Source organism: Scardinius erythrophthalmus (assembly GCF_964197995.2).
Source record: "Scardinius erythrophthalmus genome assembly, chromosome: 11".
Lineage (NCBI taxonomy): Eukaryota > Metazoa > Chordata > Actinopteri > Cypriniformes > Leuciscidae > Scardinius > Scardinius erythrophthalmus.
In genome coordinates this window covers 18162234-18187229 of record NC_138231.1, presented here as the reverse complement: position 1 = coordinate 18187229, position 24996 = coordinate 18162234, and the positions used below count along the sequence as shown (strand labels likewise).

General features: G+C 38.2%; 1 protein-coding gene across 2 annotated transcripts in view; it reads left to right on the top strand.

Moving 5' to 3' along the window:
- Nucleotides 1–1889: 1889 nt before the first annotated feature.
- Nucleotides 1890–24996, top strand: part of ndufaf7 (NADH:ubiquinone oxidoreductase complex assembly factor 7) — a 48697-nt gene continuing 25590 nt past the window's right edge. Inside the window, exons 1-4 of one of the 2 annotated variants that reach the window (XM_081379226.1) lie at nucleotides 1890–2233; nucleotides 5252–5412; nucleotides 20359–20439; nucleotides 20662–20772. In XM_081379226.1, coding sequence (XP_081235352.1) covers nucleotides 2194–2233; nucleotides 5252–5412; nucleotides 20359–20439; nucleotides 20662–20772 — 393 coding nt within the window. In that variant the 5' untranslated portion in view covers nucleotides 1890–2193. The remainder of the gene's footprint in view (nucleotides 2234–5251; nucleotides 5413–20358; nucleotides 20440–20661; nucleotides 20773–24996) is intronic. The other variant, XM_081379227.1, reaches the window with a different exon arrangement.

Below are 24996 nucleotides of genomic sequence, written 5' to 3'. Positions count from 1 at the left end.
AGATTTGCTCTCAAGCTATTTTCAACTCTTTAGATTGGTTAATCATTTGTAAAAATAACTGACCAATAGCACTGATTTGTGAAAAAATATGAAATTGACAAAATTTGGACATAGGAGGTTTCCGCCCGATAGCAACGATTTGTGACATCCGGGAACTTTGTACGAGCTGCTTTTTTCTCTAACACGGAAATTGGGCAACCCACATCTCTTTTCAAGCCTGAAGTGAGCAGGTTTTCGTGCAGGCAAAGACGTCGTTGAACTCTTTTTTACCATCACAGTATTTTAGCTGAGTGCATCCTCTGCTGCTCACATGTGACTCACTGGCAGTTAAGGTGATGGACTTGAAATCCATTGGGGTCTCCCTGTGCAGGTTCGATTCCTGCCGACAATGTAGCTCCTTGTCACTTTGACTCTTTGCAACAGGAATTGTGACATATAGGAGCTTTGTACAAGCTGTTTTCTTTTTTTTTTTTTTACATGGAAATTGGGCAAGGCCCAGGCTAGTGGTTTGCTTTCTTTACTACTGCAAATGTGTTTGACAAACACACTGTCACAGCAGCCAAAAAAGACAAAATATATAATAAGAGATAAGGGCCCAATTAATGGAAACACTAGAGTTGATGTAACACATTAGAGTTAAACCTCTGTTAATTCTCAATAAGAACTTCTGTAGACGTCTGACAGAAATAAAGTCGATCTGGTTAGTAATACGTGAAGCTGGTAATGCTGTTTCTGGAGATGTTTAATCCTCTGCTGAGATCTTTAGAGATTTAATGTCTTCTTTTATTTTTCAGTTGATTTCATCTAAGACTGTGGCTGGAAGTCAGTTGTACTTCTTGTGTTTCTGCTAGTCTCTTTTTCTGTTCTCTTTGTTCCTTCAATGATTCTGCTTGTTAACAGGCTTATTAAGGTTGACATGACTCAATAGTTAATATATGCAGATTTTGTGGCTCAGATAAGGTCCAGTTCTGGTTTAATTATTTTGCTCTTGGCTGACATGTGGCACTACGTGCGCCCTGTCATTCCACGCAGCATGTGGGCCAGATAATCATTCCACATGTGCCAGATGTGGGCCGGATCTGGGCCGACACAATGTTGCTATGTGGGATGGAACTGTAATGCAATCAAGACCTGCCTGAAACGACTTTTAGATTTCCTGAAAAAACAATTGCACACCTTTTCGTCAACTAGAATCAAGCATGCAACAGACCCGTAGTATAAGTAATTAATATAATTGGTGTTCCTTCTTCCTTCTCTGAAGTGTGCAGAGCCGGAAGTAAAGCCAGAGGAGCTCAACATGACAGGTGGGGTGCTTCTCCATCGCAAAGCTGCATCCTACGGAGGCTGCAAATCTCGGCTGCCACATCATCAAACTTCGCAGAAGGCCATCTCAATTTGAAGGATCCTTGGAAGGCAGCCTTCGTTTCTCTTCTTTCTTTTCTTTTGGCCTGTTTTGAAGGATGCATGGGATGAATCCTTTGTTGTCTTAAATCACCCATAATCCTTTGCACATATTCAAATTCATTAAAATAAACTGACAGAAAATGAGTCGATCCTGAGCTCATCTGAGTTTATTACAAAATGTAAGACAAAAATAATGTTTTTGGACATGAAATCATATATGTTATCTTTTGTTTTGCTGTAATCACTTAACACTAATCTGCCAGTATTGTAAGCCACTGGGAAACCGCAGATGGTTGTCATTCACTGTACTGTATTAATAGAAAGTCAGTTAATATAAAGATTTGTAATACAAAGTATTTTTCCAAAATAAGTTTAAATTGTATTTTAGTGCCGTGAATGCGGGGCGGAAACATTTATGACGTAGTCATGTTCACTTCCTATACCGTCTCATAGCGTTTAATAATGAGGAGGACTCTAGCCTACAAGCCTCTGAAGGACTGGACTAGGAAGGACACAGCCTCAGCAGGATTCAGCGGCAGCCTTCCGTTTGAGAAACACCCCTGGTTTGTTGAGCTTTCAGCTCTGGTCAGGGAGGGTTGAAGGGCACTATTGTAAGCTACCAGGAGATGGCAGTAATACACTGATCTGAAGTGTGATCTGCCAATAAACAGAAGAAGACGACTCAGAAAAGAAGGACTTGTGACAGCGGTGTGTGTGTGTAGCACGTCAATGTTCACTCATTGATGTTTATGATTTCGGGGCATGAAATAAGGTGTTAATGAGAGAAGCATGAGGACTGTGCTGAGGCTGAAGCGGCTAATGCCAGAAGGTGAGATGAGATTATTTTGCTCAAAGTGATACACTATAACGTGTTGAACACCAAATAAACGTTTCATACTGTAGTGTGCTGCAATGTTGTCATATGATCTCACTACGTCGCGTGCTTAGCTCTTCGAGTGTCACTCAAAATAAAACTTGAGGTCTAATCAAATAAATATTAAATACTATACATGCATACGGTAAATGCACATAGTCTACTGCTTACATGTAGGCTAATAGTGTAAACAATACTGCTAATCCGAAACAGGGCTATATATATATATATATATATATATATATATATATATATATATATATATGTATATATATATGTATATATATACACACACACACATTTCCAAGTGCATTATTTCTTTTTAAAATAATTAGATAAATGAATGACGTCACTTTATTCTATAGAACATATTTAGTTTAAATTAATTTTCAATAGGCCTACATTTAAATATAACACATATGAATTTATGATTTGGTATCTTAAACCCCTAAAATATTAAGGACTAAAAATGACAGAACGAAAAATAAATAAATAAATAAATAAATAAAAGTAGAAATAAATAAATAAATGCAGAAATAATAGTAAAAATAAATACATTTTGGTAATATAAATGGCTATTTCTGTATTTTTACATGTATTTATTTATTTATTTATGCATTTCTATATGTATTTATTTATGTTTTTATACATTTTTTTATATATTTATGTATTTATATATTTATTTATTTATATATCTATATATGTATTTATTTATACATTTATTTATTCCTACATTTATTTATTTCTGTATTTCCACATTTCTACATTTATTTATTTCTGTATTTCCACATTTCTACATTTATTTTTCCCTGCGCATGTATGCTAATTGACCAATGGCTAACCACGCCCCCAAACGCGATGAGCCAATCACAGTACGCATAGCTAACCCAATACACTTGGACGTTCTCTGCTTCCTCGTCCATTGCAATGCATTGCGGTTATCAGTTTTCATTCGTTTTTATGTTTTTTTCTTGTCATTTTGGCTTTAAAACAGCGTGTGTGTGTGATTTTGGTTGGGTGACAGTTGTAGGTTACAGTTTGACAAGAGTTTACAGTTTGACAAAAGCACAATGTTGTGTTTTACACAAATATAAGTAGGCTAAACACTTTGCAGTTTTAATTATGTCCTGTATGAACAAAATGGAGTATGTTTTTATGTTTCCACTGTTCGATCGCGCCCCGGCGCCCGCTCTCTGACACACACACACACACACACACACACATTCCAGCAATGCAATCTTGACATCGCAGCCTGTCCATTATTCTGCGCTCCCACCAAACGCGAATAGGGCGTCAAATTCGCGCGTATCCGTGTCTAGTTCGACGCTTGAACATTTTGAATCCAAAGCGAATAGGACGCGCGTATAAAGCGAGCATTTGAAGCGAAATAGCACCAAACTATAACGTTTACACTGTGAACTGTAAATCTTTGTTCTGGAGCTGAAGCTTATCGACCTTCTCAACAATAAAATTATTAATATAACCCTCCGATGCATATTTAAGGCCCTTTTGGTGACATCGAGATGATATATAATCTTTCTGTCTCCAAAAAATCATCAATTGCCTCCTGTGAAATGTATCCTACTGACAGCTGCCAAAGCGCCTGTTACCGAATGTTGACTGAGTGAGTGGAGGGGGCGTGGTTAGCCATTGGTCAATTAGCATACATGCGCAGGGAAAAATAAATGTAGAAATGTGGAAATACAGAAATAAATAAATGTAGAAATGTGGAAATACAGAAATAAATAAATGTAGAAATGTGGAAATACAGAAATAAATAAATGTAGGAATAAATAAATGTATAAATAAATAAATAAATAAATATATAAATACATAAATAAATACATATAGAAATGCATAAATAAATAAATAAATACATGTAAAAATACAGAAATAGCCATTTATATTACCAAAATGCATTTATTTTTACTATTATTTCTGCATTTATTTATTTATTTCTACTTTTATTTATTTATTTATTTATTTATTTTTCGTTCTGTCATTTTTAGTCCTTCATAATACAGCATGATCAAATATGCATTGATGTAATATATTGATGTGTTCTCCTGTGTTGGCGTAGGTTTATAAATATTGTGAAATACGTTGCGTTCCCAGATGAACATTATAAGCAACCCAGACTCATAGCATATGCAGATATGGAGTTTGTTAACCGAGCTGCTGAAACATGCTATAAATATGTAAATGATAACAGTGTAACACTTCGCTATGAAACACAAAGCACGTCAGACTGCATGTTATTGGAAACCCAAAAAAGCAGCACATGCAGAGGCTGAGCTTCTGTGGAGCAGCATTTACTGTGAACAGAAACATGTAACCTGCGCATGTTAATAATTACAGCATCTTGCTTCACTCTAAAACCCGCAGTGCGTATATTTATTTAATTGAATCACAGCGTTTGTGATTTCACAATAGCACTATGCTATTACGATTTTAAATGGTGTAAAATACTGATATCATGAGACAGCTTTTCACCTCAACAAGAAATAATAACGTTGCGCACCCATATTAGTCCATATATTTTCAGCTTTAATATTTGTATTGTGTGGTAACCATTTTATAAAAGCCATAAGGTACTCGAAGCATGCTGTATTGGGAATATTTTAGATATTTGAAAGAAGTATCTTCTGCTCACCAAGGCTGCATTTATTTGATCAAAAATACAGTGAAACCGTAATATTGTGAAATATTCCAGTTAAAGTTTTATTTTTTAATATAATTTAAAATTTAATGTATTCATGTGATGGCAAAACTGCATTTTCACAAGCCATACTCCAGTCTTCAATGTCACATGATCCTTCTGAAATAATTTCTAAGATGCTGATGTTGATTTTTTCAAAAACTGAATTTCAAACAAACCAGTAAGCCTTTCTTACAAGATGTGCTTGTTAATTTTTTTTGTTCTGCATAAAACAAAAGAGCTGCATAGTAATGATACAGTTCTGTCTGTTCTAGTGCTGTGGACCATGTGTGGAAACCGATCCTGCTCAAACTCTTCCATCCGGAGACTAGAGTCAAGCACATCCATCCTTAAACATCTTATTTCCAAGATCATTGCCACAGGTCCAATCTCAGTAGCTGAGTATATGAGGGAGTCACTCACTAATCCAGTGTCGGTATGTATCATATCACAATCACTTTTTATACTGTGTTGTCTCATTACAATTAGGGCAGGGTAAAAATGTAACGATTTTATTAGGGTGCACGATACCCTTTTTCATAACCGATTCAATTCGGAGTATTGGTCCGATAATGATATGATATCTGTGCTGTTTTTTTCCTGATCATTGTAGAATATCTACCTTTGTGTGTGTAGAACTGATGATCACTATTTTTCATGTGTTAAACACTATCCACTAAATACACACTACTTAATTATTGAGAAAAAAAACACACACAAATGTATGTAAAATATAAACTTGGCTAGTGGTTAATGTAAGGCAGCAAAAGTGATTCTAGAAAAAATCTTGGGTGCAATCTTGGGTAATTTTATGAAATTTATACATTTAGTTGGAAAAGATTATTATCTAGGTCACTTACCCTCCCCCATCAAATAAAATGTAGTCTAGTTGATAGTCTAATTGACTTCCCTGAATATGTATTGTGAATTTATTCATTCATTCATTGACCACTAGGTGGCACTGTCTCGAAATATTTTGAGTACCTTCAGGGGATGGTGCTCATGGCACATTCTGAGTTTCGTAATATTAAACCAATGCATTTGTTTAGTATAGCATTTTATTTCACAAAACTGTATTGAAGTCAATGGGAATTTCATGTTTTGTTCTATTATAGCGCCACCAAGAGGCTCAGTCCCACCATTTTTTATGTGTCCTCAGAGTGAGCCCATACATATGTGTGTCGATTTTGGTGAAAATATCTCAATTTGCTTCGGAGTTATAGACATTTATATGAAAAAACACGTAAAAAATGACTGACACATGACTTTGATTGGATTTTACTACCCCTTACTATCAATATTTTCGCATTTGGGCAATGGAGTTTAGTTAACAAGCTATGATTCCAAACTTCTGACGGTGGTTTCGTCTCGATCGGAAAAACGGTTTCAAAGATATCGCCTAATGTTTTTTAAGCGCTAAATCACAATGCTACACAAACCGCAAGGCGAAACCTAGTATGTTTGGTATCGTGGGACTCGGCAACGATTCAGGAGTCTAATGAGATGAGTTTCGTGAAAATAAGTCGATCACACCCAAAGTTATAAGCATTTTGAAAAAAAAAATTCACCACTAGGTGGCGCTGTTTCGAAACTTCTCATGCTCCTTCAGGACATCGTGCTGATGACCCATACCAAGTTTCGTAACAATTCGTTCATGCATTCTTAAAATACAGCATTTTAGCACAAAATTCAAAATGGCCGACAGTCAAAATGGCCGATTTGGTAAAATTGGATATCAGTCGAATCGGCATGTTGCCCTGAACCTAACGAGACCAAATTTATGATTTTTGGACAAACTGTTCAGAAGTTATAAGCAAAAATAGCCATTTTTCATATCTCCGGACCAGTAGGTGGCGCTGCACCGAAACGCAGCATGTTGCCTCAGGTCATGCTTGTAATGACATGTACCAAGTTTGGTCTGAATCCAATAAAGCGTTGCGGAGATACAGTTTTTGCAAGCGCTACGTAAAATTTGTTCGAGCGTTTATCGAAAACGGTTTGATGAATTAATTTGAATTCCATAACTTTTGGTCAGCACTGCCTGAAGATGATCTGGTTCAATTTTCGTGCAAATTGGACAAACCGTCTAGGACGAGTTCGAAAAAGTAGGTTTTTCAAAATCGGCATGAGCTCAGGAATCAGAGGAAAAAATCATTTTGTTGATTGGCCTTACGGTTCAAAAGTTTTTAGCAAAATAAAAGTGAAACTTTGGACAGGTGGTGGCGCTAGTGGGAATGACTTAGAAACACCAAAATTAGTGTATTTAATGTTGGGACTGTCCTCTATCAGAATGTCAAACCAAAACAACTTTCCTGCAATCGGTTCTATGGGCTGCCATAGACTCCCATGGCGGAAGAAGAAGAATAAGAACGGGAACAGATACAATAGGTGCTTCCGCACCTTCGGTGCTTGGCCCCTAATAATAAGAACGGGAACAGATACAATAGGTGCCTACACACCTTCAGTGCTTGGCCCCTAATTAAAGCTGCAAGCAGCATTTATCGGGGTTCAAGCAGTTAAGGCCTTTAAGGCCTTTAAGCACACAAGCATCAAAAGACATTAAGTTTTATTTAGCAAGCATTTAACAACTGCCATCATAGATGAAAAAGTCAATTTACAGCCAATACAGGCAGTTTACCATATGAAATATATGGTTTTAAAGCGTTTTTACAGTTATAGCACCTTTTGCCTAGTCTTCTTATAGTCTTGCCTGATCTCCACCACTTTTATTAGTAGTACTCAAAGTGTGCCCATATATATGTGTCAGATTTGTTGTAAATATTTAATTTTGATAAGGAGTTTAGACAATTATATTCAGTGGCGTAACGAGCCAACAACGGGCCCTTAAGTAGGATTATCAAGGTGGGCTCCTTGATGACGCAATTGATGACATTGATGACGCAATGTCCGCGAGTAGGCTACCATGAATAGGGCAGGATATGATCATACACAGCATATAAGAGATGAGATGACTAACAAAATCAGGAGTAGCCTACGCTCACCAAAAAAAACTCAAAAAAACAACAAAAAAACAATGGGGACAGCGCACTATAAAACATGGTTAGGCCTAAGTCCAAATACATGAAAAAGATGCTCTCTTACATTATAGCGGGATTTTCCGGGCTTTCCTGTATGCAACTGCAAAGTTGTCGATTAGATCAGGATTGTGCGCACAGGCATTCTCAATTGACCCTTCGCAGGGAGTTTGATTGACAGGCGATCTGACTAATCATAATCCGCCATTTTGTCCAACAAAGCAGTCAGGAGAGTTAGTAGATTAACATAGGAGGATTTAAATTTGAAAAACAAAGTGTACTGACGTCTTAGCACTTTAAAACAACATTCCTTTTATGTTCAATCATGTTTATTTTAATGCTATAAATTAACTAGAAGGAAGAGATGATCGGTTCACAAGCAGCTTTAACTGAGCCTCGAGTCTACAGCGATCTGTCAGACACATTAAAGAGTCACAAAACGGTATTTATTGTTTAAATGTCTCTAAAAAATGACTACATTTGAAAGGTGAGACTTTGTCTTTTAGTCTTTTTTCTGATCCGTAATGTATTTTTCACTGCGTGAGAACTTGGTGTGGTGTGAGAGTGGCGTCGCTTGTCAGACATAGCAACAGTAACTAAAGTGGGCGGGTCTTTGCGACCGGTCATTGACAGTATGGACGGGGATTCGCCAGTCCCAATTCAAAACAAATTTCATCACAATCCATCATTGTTCGTTTCAAACATCTGAGAGCATCAAAATGATCCATGGGTGAAATTGATCGGATTTAATTTATTTTTTTGTCAGTTCCTATCATAATTTTAACATTTTGGCGTTATTGTTTAGCTATTTACCTATGTTTTCAAATTTCCTTTGTTTTTTTGTTGTTGTTGTCTAGATCAGACTAACGGCTTTGAAGATAACCACAATTTTTTAAAGCTCTAAATGACACTTACAAAAACCATATGGCGAAACCTGGCATGTTTGGTATTGTTGGACTCGGCAAGGATTCTTAGGAGGTCACTCCTGTGAAAAAAACACAGGCTTCCTTGAAACTTCTAAGGCTCCTTCAAGGCTTTGTGCCAATGACGTATACTGAGTTTTTTGAGATACACCAATGTTCTCATAGACTATCATGGCACCCTGGACAAAGACACTGTGTGCCAATTTTCAGTAGACTAACGGTTGGGTGCGCTTATAGCTATTTTCATGATTTTTTTCACTGTTATAGTCCCAAGTTTAGTGAAAATATCTCATTCCGTTCACAAGTTATAACCATTTTATAGCGCCAACAAGTGGCCAATTGTCATGATTTTTTTTCACGTGATCTCAGATTGAGCTCAGGAAGATGTGTCCCAAGTTTAGCAAAAAAATCTCTTTCCGTTCACAATTTATAACCGTTTTAGTAAAAGTGGCCCTGGTGCCATCAAAGATTTTGGTTCCCCTTATCGACCGTTAATTGAAATTTTGAATTTTTTGGATGATTATTGATTGTCAGACTCCAGAGAATATTCTTGCAGTGGTTTGGTTCCGATCGGGCGAAAAACCAAGGAGAAGTTCGCAAAAATAGGTTTTTCAAAAAAATGCAATTTACTCGAAATTGGCGCCTGAAGGGCGAGCAAATCGAAGATAGCCATTTTGTCCGCCTTGAGCCAAGGATTCCAACGATATGGGGCACTTGATCCTGGGACAAACGGTCTAAGAGTTATGAGCAATTTTGAACTTTTGGTTGCTGTAGCGCCACCTATGGGCCATTCGGGATCATACTCTGATAGGTTGTCCCCAAATTGAGGCCTACCATCTGGCCAGGTTTCACGTCTCTAGGCCTTACGGTTTGGCCTGCACGATGCGTTTGACGAATCCTTACAATTACAATAGGGTTTCAGCATTTCATGCTTGAACCCCTAATAAGAATGAAGGCTTTTTGCCAGTTATAGCGCCACCTATGGTCCGATCTCCATGAAACTCTGCATGCTTCCTCACCATGTTCTGACACATATGCTCATCAATTTTGGTGAAGTTCTGAGTTTTCATTTGGGATTTATAGGCTTTTTAGTGTATTTTGCCACGACCCTTTTCTAAATGACCCTGTTACAGCCACCCAAATGCAAAAGTTCAACTTTTTTCCGATAATTATTGATCTAGAGAGTCCAGAGAAATGTCCTAGACTGGTTTGGTTCCGATCGGGCGAAAAACCTAGGACTAGTTCGCAAAAGTAGGTTTCGGACAAAATTCGACATAGCAGAGAATTTTTCTGGCCTAAATCGAAATAGCCATTGGAGCCATTTTGTCCGCCTTGAGCCAGGGATCACAGTGGTGTAAGGTACTTTTGCACTAAATCTGTAGCTGTAGCACAACGTAAAATTTGTTTGCGCGGTATTCGAGAACGGTTTGACGAATCAACACGAATTCCATAACTTTTTGTCGGTACAGTGTGGAGATGATATGATTCGATTTTGGTGAAAATCAGACAAACGGTCTAGGAGGAGTTCGAAAAAGTAGGTTTTGACTGAAAATCAAGATGGCGGACAGGAAGTTCGGCCAAATATGGCAAACTTGGTATCTATGTTCTCAGCGTGACCCAGGGAATCTATTTAGACCAGTGGCATTTCAATAGGCAGATTTATTCAAAGGTTATTAGCCTTTTTGGAAATGTTGTTATAACTTTTGACCACAAGGTGGCGCTGTTTCGAAACTTCTCACGCTCCTTCAGGGCATCGTGCTGATGACCCATCCGTTCTTAAAATACAGCATTTTAGCACAAAATTCAAAATGCCCGACAGTCAAAATGGCCGATATGGTAAAATTGGATATCAGTCGACTCAGCATGTTGGCCTGAATCTAACGAGACCAATTTGATGATTTTTGGGCAAACTATTCAGAAGTTATAAGCAAAAATAGCCATTTTTCATATCTCCGGACCAGTAGGTGGCGCTGCGCCGAAACGCAGCATGTAGCCTCAGGTCATGCTTGTGATGACATGTGCCAAGTTTGGTCTGAATCCAATAAAGCGTTGCGGAGATACAGCTTTACGTCTGTTTTCGCAAGCGCTACGTAAAATTTGTTTGTGGGTTTTTTCGAAAATTGCTAAGCGAATCAACTTGAATTCCATAACTTTTTGTCGGCATGGTCTGTAGATGATCTGGTTCAATTTTCGTGAAAATCGGAGCAACGGCCTAGGAGGAGTTCGAAAAAGTAGATGTAGATTTGCAATCGAATCGTCTTGAGCTAGGGAATCAGAAGAAATGGGAATTTTGTTTCTAGCCCTTGTGGTTCAAAAGTTATTAGCATAAACATGAGTGCAAATTTGGACAGCTGGTGGCGCTAGAGGGAATGAGTTGGAGACTCCAAATTTGCTATGGTGACTGTTCAGTCTGTCCTCTATCAGTGTGCCAAATTTCATAACTTTCCCGCAAGCGGTTCTATGGGCTGCCATAGACTCCCAGAGCGGAAGAAGAAGAAGAATTATTTTTGGTACGCCAACAGATACAATAGGTGCCTACGCACATTTTGTGCTTGGCCCCTAATAAGAACGCCAACGGAAACAATAGGTGCCTCCGCACCTTCGGTGCTTGGACCCTAATAATAGGAACGGGAACAGATACAATAGGTGCCTCCGCACCTTCGGTGCTTGGCCCCTAATAATAAGAACCGGAACAAACACAATAGGTGCCTCCGCACCTTCGGTGCTTGGCCCCTAATAATAAGAACCGGAACAAACACAATAGGTGCCTCTGCACCTTCGGTGCTTGGCCCCTAATAATAGGAACGGGAACGGATACAATAGGTGCCTACGCACCTTCGGTGCTTGGCCCCTAATAATAAGAAATCTAACGGATACAATAGGTGCCTCCGCACCTTCGGTGTTTGGCCCCTAATAAATATAGCTGCAAGCAGCCATTACCGGGGCCAAGCAGAATAAGACGACAAGACATGTCGACATGTCTGAAAGTGTCAGACCAACTGCAACAATGAGCAATTAAAGACATTTAACCCTCTGGGGTCTGGGGTTTTTTTGGGGTCCTTGAGATGTTCTGACATGCCCTGACATTTGTGCTTTTTTCAGTTGCTTATAAACATATTAATGGCAAAGGTGTAAATTCACTCTATATAGCACAAACAGGACTACCATAATATGTGAACAACTTGCATGTACATGTTTGTATTTTTGAGAGAATAATGTTTATACATGGTTTTTGAAAAAAACAAAAAACTAAAGTTTCTGAAATAAGGCCACAAAACACATACTAAATATGTGTCAATAAGACTTTTGACCAATGGATGTCGTTGCCTATAGTTTTTTCTTCAAAATCATGTGAAAATCATCCTGCCTAATCATTCACATAACACAATACATTGATTTAAATCTTGTAAAACACTTTTTGTTTGGAAAGGCCATATGCGGGTGGGCGTGATTCACACCTTAGGAGACAATGGGGCCCGCATAATGAGGCTGCATACGTAATGAGCCTTTCATTCAGGTGTGTGACTGAGCCACAGGAATGCAAGGACAATATATATATATATATATAACTGATTCACAGTTGTTGTTGTTTTTTCCACAAATTGTGCTTGCAAATTGTACAATATCCAAGGTAAACATTTCTAGTAATTGTGCAGTTAATTGTTCTCATACTGTATTTTCAGATTTGGAATATATTCTCTTCCCAAATGTGTCACTAATAAAGCATAATCAAATTATTTAAAGAGAAGGCTTATAATGACCTTTTAAGATTTTGTTTACATCTATCCTATATATATATATATATATATATATATATATATATATATATATATATATATATATATATATATATATATATATATTAGGGTGCATCAAATTTGAATGGGAAATTTTAATTTAAAAATATCAATTTGGCTGGCATTGCATTTTGTTCCAATTAACATAAAAATGACTTTTGCAAAGTTTTGAGGAATTCCATTGAGATTTAGGGGTGCCACCTAACACATGAACTTTGGCGAAATTTCAAAAATGTGCAATTTTTAGTCTAATTGCCAAAAGGTTGACCTGGAAATGTTGAGTACAGTGAACTTTTATACAGTAACATGTTCTATAGGGTTATCAAAGTAAAAGTTGTTTGTTTGAACCCTTTGGGCAACTTGGGCATTTCTCAGAATTCAACTTTCAAGATTCTCCATTCATTTGTCCTATAGACAAAATGAATGGAGGTCAATGGGACATGTTCACGTGGCCTTACCCTGTTAATTTACTGTAACAATTACAATGCTACTCTCAATACACATGAGACATCTACAGTGGGGAGAACAAGTATTTGATACACTTCAGATTTATCAGGTTTTCCCACTTACAAAGCATGTAGAAGTCTGTAATTTATTATCATAGGTACTCTTCAACTGTGAGTGACGGAATCTAAAACAGAAATCCTGAAAATCACATTGTATGATTTTTAAGTAATTAATTTGCATTTTATTGCATGACATAAGTATTTGATACATCAGAAAAGCAGAACTTTGGTACAGAAACCTTTGTTTGCAATTACAGAGATCATACGTTTCCTGTAGTTCTTGACCAGGTTTGCACACACTGCAGGAATTTTGTCCCACTCCTCCATAAAGACCTTCTCCAGATCCTGCAGGTTTCGGGGCTGTCGCTGGGAAATACAGACTTTCAGCTCCCTCCAAACATTTTGTATTGGGTTCAGGTCTGGAGACTGGCTAGGCCACTCCAGGACCTTGAGATGCTTCCTACGGAGCCACTCCTTAGTTGCCCTGGCTGTGTGTTTCGGCCCATCTTCAATGCTCTTACTGAGGGAAGGAGGTAGTTGGTCAAGATCTTGCGATACATGGCCCCATCCATCCTCCCCTCAATACGGTGCAGTTGTCCTGTCCCCTTTGCAGAAAAGCATCCCCAAAGAATGATGTTTCCACCTCCATGCTTCACGGCTGGGATGGTTTTCTTGGGGTTGTACTCATCCTTCTTCTTCCTCCAAACACGGCGAGTGGAGTTTAGACCAAAAAGTTCTATTTCTGTCTCATCAGACCACATGACCTTCTCCCATTCCTCCTCTGGATCATCCAGATGGTCATTGGCAAACTTCAGATGGGCCTGGACATGCGCTGGCTTGAGCAGGGGGACCTTGTGTGCGCTGCAGGATTTTAATCCATGACGGCGTAGTGTGTTACTAATGGTTTTCTTTGAGACTGTGGTCCCAGCTCTCTTCAGGTCATTGACCAGGTCCTGCCGTGTAGTTCTGGGCTGATCCCTCACCTTCCTCATGATCATTGATGCCCCACGGGGTGAGATCTTGCATGGTGCCCCAGACCGAGGGAGATTGACCGTCACCTAGAACTTATTCCATTTTCTAATAATTGCGCCCAGCCTAGCATCCCAGCCTTGTGCAGGTCTACAATTTTATCCCTGATGTCCTTACACTGCTCTCTGGTCTTGGCCATTGTGGAGAGGTTGGAGTCTGTTTGATTGAGTGTGCGGATGGGTGTCTTTTATACAGGTTCTGAATTTTTGTTTTAGATTCCGTCTCTCACAGTTGAAGTGTACCTATGATAAAAATTACAGACCTCTACATGCTTTGTAAGTGGGAAAACCTGCAAAATCGCCAGTGTATATCAAATACGTGTTCTCCCCACTGTATACTCTGAATATGACATTGTCCACTCTAGAATACTGTTGATGTTAAGCTTAATAGCTTAGCTAACATAGATAGCTAACTGTGGTAAGCAAACTGTTGCTAGCTAACGTTAGCTAGATGTAATGAGCACCAAATACCTATAAATATGACTTAAATGACTTATGAATAATAAGTATACAAAGACAAAATTACAGATATGATAGTAATTATGTAATAATACATACCCAACACAGAAAGATCACCTCAAACTGAAAGATAATCTCAGTTTTCTTGAGCTGTAGTATTGTTTACCTCAGATCTCCATTGTGACCATTGAGCACTGTTAAGCACTTTATCCAACAAAACCAGATGTGCGGTGGCACCCCTAAATCATCATGTACTGGAAAAATATTTTGCATGTGTTGTTTCTACATATATTGGAACATTTTTAGCACCCAGCCATATAAAAATTCAAGAATTGTGTTTTTTGATGCACCCTAATATATATATATATATATATATATATATATTTTTTTTTAAAGGTTATACAATTACAACAACATTTAAAATTGTAACAATATTTCCAGTGTAATCTTTCTTTGTAAAAACTAAAGTATACATTTTATCATATGTAATTCAATTCATATGAGAAGAAATTGGCAACATTATAAGCTTATTTGATGTGGCAGTATTTTACAGTAAAAACTTTATAATCTATCCGATTTTGTAGTCGATTTTTACACATCTCAGTATAGCAATAGAGTTTGATAAAAGCTGTTCATTCATTCATACATAGAAACGCGATTCATATTTAAACAGTCTTTTTTCCAGCTGTAGTAGCTCCACAACAGCGCGCATCTGTGCGTTCATTCATTCATAGAAACGCGATTCATATTTAAACAGTATTTTTGCCAGCTGTAGTAGCTCCACAACAGCGCGCATCTGTGCGTTCATTCATTCATACACAGAAACGCGATTCATATTTAAACAGTATTTTTGCCAGCTGTAGTAGCTCCACAACAGCACGCATCTGTGCGTTCGTTCATTCATTCATACACAGAAACGCGATTCATATTAAACAGTATTTTTGCCAGCTGTAGTAGCTCCACAACAGCGCGCATCTGTGCGTTCATTCATACACAGAAACGCGATTCATATTTAAACAGTATTTTTGCCAGCTGTAGTAGCTCCACAACAGCACGCATCTGTGCGTTCGTTCATTCATTCATACACAGAAACGCGATTCATATTTAAACAGTATTTTTGCCAGCTGTAGTAGCTCCACCCACAACAGCACGCATCTGTGCGTTCATTCATTCAGATTAGAACAAAGCAAATAGAACTGACCTATTCCTCAGCGGGATCCGTTTGCTCCTCGAAATGATACTTCCAGAACTTCTGAGGTAAATTTTCCAGGATTATTATCAAGATAGTATTATTCCTCACAGCATCTTAAAGTACATAAGTCTGAAAGTGAACTCGCGGTGTGTGTTATCCAGCTGATGTGGGCGTTTCACAGGTTTGTATGGATCGCCTCACATTTGCGTTTGAATAGCGCGCGCTCTCCGTGGGTGGAGCACATTAAAACTTAATGAGCTGTGATGAGAACAACTGACATCTCTCTCTTTGCATACATATTACATAAACTGTGAATATTTGTTTTTTATAAAAATTACTTCATTTAAAAGAAGATAATTTAAGCTTCATGCCTGTGTGTCTGTATGCCTGTTTGACTGAGTATTCGCTGAGTTATGGTTCATTTTCGGACGCGTTTCAGAATGGACTACACTGACGGAGAGGAGGCAGAACTCGCATCATGTTTATTTTTCTTTATTTGGCAAAAAGCACAACACTTTGTTTTTATTGTTAGTATACACAAAAATAATACACACTTAACAGGATCGATTGATGTATAACACAAGCATATAAGATAAAAATTTATATATATATATATTTTTTTTTTGCACTGATAAGGAAAAAAACGAGCCTATCGCGCCGGCGCGATAGCCGACCTCAGGGGGTAAAAGGAGGATTTTAGGCAAAATGCCTGAAAAATCATAGAAACAATAATTAAAAATATGATTTAATGGATTATCACTTTCGACCAATAGGTGGCGCAGTTACAAAACTGATGTGATGTGGTCAGAATGAATTGACAATGACACATACAAAGTTTGGTGTCAATATGTCAAGGCATTGCAGAGATAAAGCCTGAATAGTGCTATTGGCATCATGCCTCAACTTTGCTGCTGCACTATACAAAAACGGTTTCGTCAATCGACACGAAATCCATAACTTTTAGTCGGCACGGTCTGGAGATGATACGATTCGATTTTGGTGAAAATCGGACAAACGGTCTAGGAGGAGTTAGAAAATGTAGGTTTTGAATGAAAATCAAGATGGCGGACAGGAAGTTAGGCCAAATAAGGTAAAGTTGGTATCTATGTTCTCAGCTTGACCCAAGGAATCTACTAAGATGAGTTGCATTACAATAGGCCAATTTATTCAAAAGTTATTAGCAGTTTTGGAAATTTTGTTATAACTTTTGACCACTAGGTGGCGCTGTTTCCAAATATGTTGGGTACCTTCAGGGGATGGTGCAGATGGCACATTCTGAGTTTTGTAATATTACACCAATGCATTTGTTTAGTATAGCATTTTATTTCACAAAACTGCATTGAAGTCAATGGGAATTTCATGTTTTGTTCTATTATAGCGCCACCAAGAGGCTCAGTCCAATCATTTTTTTTATGTGTCCTCAGAGTGATCCCATACATATATGTGTCGATTTTGGTGCAAAAATCTCAATTTGCTTCGGAGTTATAGACATTTATATGAAAAAACACGTAAAAAATGACTGACACATGACTTTGATTGAATATTACTACCCCTAAACATCAATATTTTCGCATTTGGGCATTGGCGTTCAGCTATCGACCTATGTTTCCAAACTTCTGACGGTGGTTTCGTCTCGATCGGACAAACGGTTTCGAAGATATAGCCTAATGTTTTTAAAGCGCTAAATCACAACGCTACACAAATCGTAAGGCAAAGCCTAGCATGTTTGGTATCGTTGGACTCGGCAACGATTCAGGAGTCTAATGAGATGAGTTTCGTGAAAATAAGTCGACCACACCCAAAGTTATAAGCATTTGAAAAAAACAAATTCACCACTAGGTGGCGCTGTTTCGAAACTTCGCACACTTCTTCAGGGCATCGTGCTGATGACCCATGCCAATTTTCGTAACAATCCGTTCATGCGTTCTTAAAATACAGCATTTTAGCACAAAATTCAAAATGGCCGACAGTCAAAATGGCTGATATGGTAAAATTTGATATCAGTCGAATCGGCATGTTGCTCTGAATCTAACGAATCAAATTTTATGATTTTTGGACAAACTGTTCAGAAGTTATAAGCAAAAATATCCATTTTTCATATCTCTGGACCAGTAGATGGCGCTGCGCCGAAACACAGCATGTCGCCTCAGGCCATGCTTGTGAGTACAAGTACCAAGTTTGGTCTGAATACGATTAACCGTTGCGGAGATACGGCCTTACGTCTGTTTTTGCAAGCGCTACATAAAATTAGTTTGTGGGTTTATCGAAAACGGTTAAGCGAATCAACTTGAATTCCATAACTTTTTGTCGGCATGGTCTGGAGATGATCTGGTTCAATTTTCGTGAAAATCGGAGAAACGGCCTAGGAGGAGTTCGAAAAAGTAGCTTTTTCGGAAAATTCAGAATGGCGGCCATATTTGTATGCCGGAAAATGACGTCATATGGTGCAATCGAACACTCATGAGCTCAGGAATCAGAGGAAAAAAGAATTTTGTTGATTGGCCGAACGGTTCAAAAGTTATTAGCGTAAATATGAGTGAAAATTTGGACAGGTGGTGGCGCTAGAGGGAATGACTTAGACACACCAAAATTGGTGTATTTAATGTTGGGACTGTCCTCTATCAGAATGTCAAACCATTACAACTTTCCCGCAATCGGTTCTATGGGCTGCCATAGACCCAGTCGGAAGAAGGAAGAATAATAAGAAGAAGAACGGGAACAGATACAATAGGTGCCTACGCACCTTCGGTGCTTGGCCCCTAATAATAAGAACGGGAACAGATACAATAGGTGCCTACGCACCTTCTGTGCTTGGCCCCTAATAATAATAATAAGAAGAAACGGAACAGATACAATAGGTGCCTCCGCACCTTCGGTGCTTGGCCCCTAATAGGAACGGGAACAGATACAATAGGTGCCTACGCACCTTCGGTGCTTGGCCCCTAATAATAATAATAATAAGAAACGGAACAGATACAATAGGTGCCTCCGCACCTTCGGTGCTTGGCCCCTAATAAGAACGGGAACAGATACAATAGGTGCCTCCGCACCTTCGGTGCTTGGCCCCTAATAAGAACCGGAACAAAAACAATAGGTGCCTCCGCACCTTCGGTGCTTGGCCCCTAATAATAATAATAAGAACGCGAACGAAAACAATAGGTGCCTACGCACCTTAGGTGCTTGGCCCCTAATAATAGGAACGGGAACGGATACAATAGGTGCCTACGCACCTTCGGTGCTTGGCCCCTAATAATAGGAACGGGAACAGATACAATAGGTGCCTCCGCACCTTCGGTGCTTGGCCCCTAATAATAGGAACGGGAACAGATACAATAGGTGCCTCCGCACCTTCGGTGCTTGGTGCTAACAGTGTTATATGATCATGCATTTTGGACTAATTATAGCTTGTTTATTGAGGATGAAGGACAACCAGCTAGTAATGCATTACAGTAATCTAGTCTAGAGGTCATGAATGTCAGTCATGTTTCTGAGGGGGGAGAAGGCAGTAACAGGTGGGTCTTGAATGTGCTTCTCGTGTATTAAACAGCAGCACACATTTGTCATACACTAAATCTTTTTTTCAGTTTTTCTTTTCAGTTGTGTAGTGTGAAATAAAAACTCTATAACATGATCTCATTCCCAACTTCATCAGTAAACTCATCTATATATGAACCAAGCGGGTTCATAGCCACCATCTTCAGAAGCAAAGAGGATGCGGTCTGTACCACTGTATCTATCCCATCTTGTTCATATGTACAGAGTTCTAACAGTACACGAGTCATTGTAAAGGCACCAAGAAAGATTTGTTCTTTCTCTTCTGCATAAGTCCACTGAATGAGAGCAACAGTGTCTGACACAAATGCAAAATGCTTGATAGTAAATGTTTTGCTGCACACTGGTGGTGGTTGAGGAGAGACACCTGACATGAGTGTATAGCACTTTGGGTATACATCAGTATATAGGAAATGCGCTATATAAATACCTTCATTCATTCATTCATTCATTTTCACATTATAGAGCCAGGAAAATCAGATTATTTGGATAAAACAGACTTCACACAATCCTAATACAGACGCTTGGATGAGAATCTGGGCTCCCCCCATGTGTGAATTGTACTGCCTGCAAGAATATCAGAATTAGCATTACACTATTTAGAAGCTCAGTAACCGGTTGTATACAACATAAAACAATTTATTATCTGTAGTTTAGAAAACATTAATAAATCTGGTCAGAAGCTGGTCATTCTGTATCCACTTTAATTTTTTTCCTCTTTTTTTTTTTTTTTTTTTTCCTCTTAATGGATTATATAAATGTCAGTCTAAAACAATAAGCATTTATGCATTAATTTTAATCTACCCACCCACTTTTAGACATTACAAGAGCTAATTAGATCGTAATTGCTCTTTCGCCAAAAATCTAAATTCTGTTTTCTGTGTTTTCAGGGATATTATGTGAAAAATGACATGCTTGGAGCAGGTGGTGATTTTATTACATCACCAGAGCTCAGTCAAATTTTTGGTGAGGTAAGCATTGTTTTTAATATTAATTGAATATAAAACCAAACATTTATTTTAAAAAAAGCGTGTGTATATATATATATATATATATATATATATATATATATATATATATATATATATATATATATATATATATATATATATATATATATATATATATATATATATATATATATATATATATATATATATATATATATATATATAATGGTCTTTCTTCCACAGCTGTTGGGTATCTGGTGTGTCAGTGAGTGGATGGCTGCGGGGAAATCCAGTGTGTTACAGTTAGTGGAGCTCGGACCAGGTAGAGGTTCATTGGCCAGTGACATCCTGAGGGTAAATACTCCAATGGATATTGTCTGGTAGGGAAAGGCAACATAAAATGCATTAATACTTAGCCTGGCTAACGTCAGACCTCGTCTCATTGAGATGTGGTCTGGGAACCACATGTTCATTTTCTCGTATTTGAGGCGTGGTTTACGAATGCCCAGAGCCGTTTATTGGGCGCTACGAATGTCTATCAAATGCGCCTGTACGTAGCTCATAGCCAATCGTTTCAATTATACCAGATGACGTATGTAGAGCGACAGAAATTCGATGAGGAAGAAGACGAAATAAACTTGCGTTCTAAACTACTTAGAACACTATCTAAAGCCCTATTCGGACGGGACTAGTTTCACAGGGGGACGTTAGAGAAATACCTGTTTCACAGACGTACTTTGAGATTTTAATCCTGTCCGAATCTGCCATGTCTGTCTTTTTCCCAAACGACCTCTGTAAAAATTCCAGAGCAAATTACCTACTGTTTTTCGTCAAACTCGGCGGTCCTCAGAGAAATCTAATCCCGTCCGAATGCGAATGTCTGTGATTACCGGACATTTTTTTTCCAAAACGCTTTTTCTTAAAGGTCCCGTTCTATGCCCCTTTTCACAAGATGTAAAATAAGTCTCTGATGTCCCCAGAGTGTGTATGTGAAGTTTGAGCTCAAAATACCCAACAGATCGTTTTTTACAGCATGTTTAAATTGACATTTTTTGGGGCTCAGAAAAACGAGCCGTTTCAGTGTGTCCCCTTTAAATGCAAATGAGGTGCTGCTGGACGACACAGGGGGCGGAGCTTCATGAGCTCGTGCTCAGTCTGTCAGGAAAAATTCATCTCACGGAATGATGATAATATCAGAAACTCTCAGTAACGGCGTTCATTTCGAGTCGGACAATAATGCCTACAGAGTCAGATTGCTGTACAGAGATGAAACAGGTATGGTTTAGTAGTTTAATTACGGTTATTATAACGTATTTGTCATCTGCTTGTAGGCTATGTATCCATTATTTATTAATAGCCTACAAGTCTGCTGTCTGAATGATGATCAAACATGTACTGATGAGTTTAATAAAGTTTATTGTACATCACACAAAAGATGAAGCGTCAGTTTTACTTAGAAAATCACCGTAAGAGCTGAGTAAACACAGTAGGGTAAGTTATAAGAAGTGCGCAAGTAGCCAGTAGAGTTGAGGGAGCATTCCTGTGGGCGGAGGTTAGTCAAGAAACGGTTCTGGTGATGTCACTAATGCAGGATGTAGAGGGGTGTAGTCCAATCGAGACGTTTTTTTGTAGTCAACTTCTGTTAAATAAAATATCTCGCTTGGCATTGAACTTTGAGCTTTATAATTTTACAGATATTATTTATACTCTAACAGCAACATTACACACTAACTAAAGTTTGAAACATGGAATCGCATGCAACGGGACCTTTAAGTGTTTTGGTCAACGTGAACTGCCATACAATCTCTCACTATCGCGCCGGTATTCAAGTTTCTGCTTTTTGCGCACCGATAATGGATGTAAATGTGTTTGGTAGCCTACACTGCGAAGAAAAAATTAAATAAAAAATGAAATCAACAAGAAGAGCCAAATCACGTAAACTGTTAAAGCTCCAGTATGTGACTTTGGTATTTGACCACAAGAGGGCGCAGTTTCCAACAATAACAAAGGCGAAGCTTGATGACGCTATGAAGGAGGTGACGATGGGAGATGTGGTTTATAATGCGTTTTCACCATCTAGCGATGTATCTAAATGGAATTAATGAATCATGATCACGGATGAGGTAATTTATTCGTTTTTGTATTACCTGTATGTCTTATCGTATTATTTTATGTCATCATAATTAATGAACTGCAAGGGACGTGAAATGTTATGCTATATTAGGCTATCCCGTTACAACATACAGCTATTTGTCAAATGATTTGTTTGGTTAATGTTGTGCAGTTTTACGTTTTTTATGGTTAATGCAGTGTTGTTTAACGTGTTCAAACCAATATCTAAAAGTAAATTTGAACGAACATTTGCAAGTAATGACTAAATATTTTTTTTAACATCATCTCCGATTGTAATTGAACTGCCATAATCTCGGTCACCACACGTGATAAAAAGCCTTACCAAAGTACAAAGAGCAATATAACTTTGTTTATAAGTGCTATTATTGACAGTTGCATGTCTTACCTGTCTCAATACACTCGCGAGAGAGTCTCTGACAAGTCCAGACGCGCAGCTCTCTCCATCTCGAAAACGCCTGCCGATATTTATCCGGGTTTTATTCCTCCGTTTGTCACACAGTCCGTGACTCCGCGTGTATCCGAATATGGACGCTTTCGTTTTGTTGGCACTTCAATACTCGCCAAAGAGTTCGTGATCCATAACAGCTATAACCATACAGTCTATGGCTATAACGCTTTAACCACCACTTCCGCATTTTACCATGCGATATTCCGGTGATGTGGGTCATATTTTTTATTTTATTCCTTTTTTTATTCTTTGTCAGATGTCTTTATTGTTTATTGTGATAAGAAAAAAACCTCAATAAAGTTGTAAAAAAAAAAAAAAAAATCCGGTGTGGTGGAATATCCTATCACATGGTCCACACCGGAAAGAAGGATAGAGAGAGCGGACATTGCGTCACTGAGGCGCGACATTTCTTTTCCGGGACGGCCAGTTATTTAAAATCGGAATTTCTCTGAAATAAAAAATCTTTGGAGACTTTTGAGATATTGTAAGTACATAACTGGAGGAAATATATCACACTGTGCAAGTTATTTTTGGAAATTTTATTACAAAATCCCTACATATTGGAGCTTTAAGACTGGCTACTGTAATATCAGTTTCAGGTAAGATTACTTTCATTTCTGCACTTAATTACATAACGTGTAAATTATATTTAACGTGTAAGTTAAAACTTTTTATTCCGGTGGGTTTATTATAAGAACCCAGTTCTATAAAATCATGATGATAAATCTATGTTTAGTTTTTTTTTTATACTACAATTTTTATAAAAGGTTTACAAAACACTAAATACGTTAGGACGTTTTACTTTATATTTCAAAGTGCTTAATTTTAAAAGTACTTAATTTCAAATGACCATACGCAATCCACGCATTCTGAACACGTGATCTTCTGCAATGCCCACATGTAAAACAGACACTCCTACCTCGGTAATAAACACGGAGATGTTAGTCCCGTCCGAATCCGTACATGAAATCACAGACGTAGGTTGATAAGAATTGTAACTCAAACGTCGTTTGGAAAACTAGTCCCGTCCGAATAGGGCTTAAGGCTGCATCAAAAGGTAACTTTGCATCTGATGCCATGTTGGATCCATAGATATAAACAAACTGCTTCGGTGTGTCGCATAGACGTCGTCATCGTCTTGCTGCTCCCTCCCCGTTCTGTGATTGGTTCCCTATTTGAGGGGAAAATCTGGTCCATGGTGTCCAGGCTGCCTAGCAACGTGAATAAAATCGTGCTGCGTGCAAGGCAGCATGGGGAAACCCAGGCTAATTAATACTGGCACTTTTGGTAAATATGAGCAAAACAGGATGTGTAAAATTGCTTCTTGGTCTTTCATTCAAAACCTTCACAAAAATCTAACTTTTAAATCCAAGTAAAATTGTGTGCCACAATGATTGCTTCTCCTATAATGCTTATTGATGTTGAAGAACACATAGCAAGGGATCTGAAAACATTCCTCCTTACAGAATCTCTCCAGGTTCTTAAGATTCAAAAACTAATCTAAATCATAAACTAAATCAGAACTCCATAAGAAACCTGTGGACTCTCCTCTTCAGTTTAGCCCTCTTCAGTTTTTTTTCAGTGCATCTTTTGTGATTTCTTAGCTGTCACTACACACGTGTTAAAAGTTCGTCTTTCAGACTTGAAATTGATCCATTGAGTTCTGTAAACCTTTTGTCAACCATGCAGTTTAGTGCACTAGTAGCAGCTCATCTGACTGTAGAGCACAGTCCCACTGAAAGCTCCAGTAACTTCTGGCAGTAAGTGTTCCTCATTAAGCATTCAATATGAATTGGAAAGAAATAATAAAATATGCGAACCAATGAAGTTCCTTCTCGTGTTACGCAGCATGTTTGAGCTTCTGCAGGAACCAATGAGGTTCATTCTCGTGTTACGCAGCATATTTAAACTTCATCAAGAACCAATGAGGTTCATTCTTGTGTTATACAGTGAGGAAAATAAGAATTTGAACACCCTGCTATTTTGCAAGTTCTCCC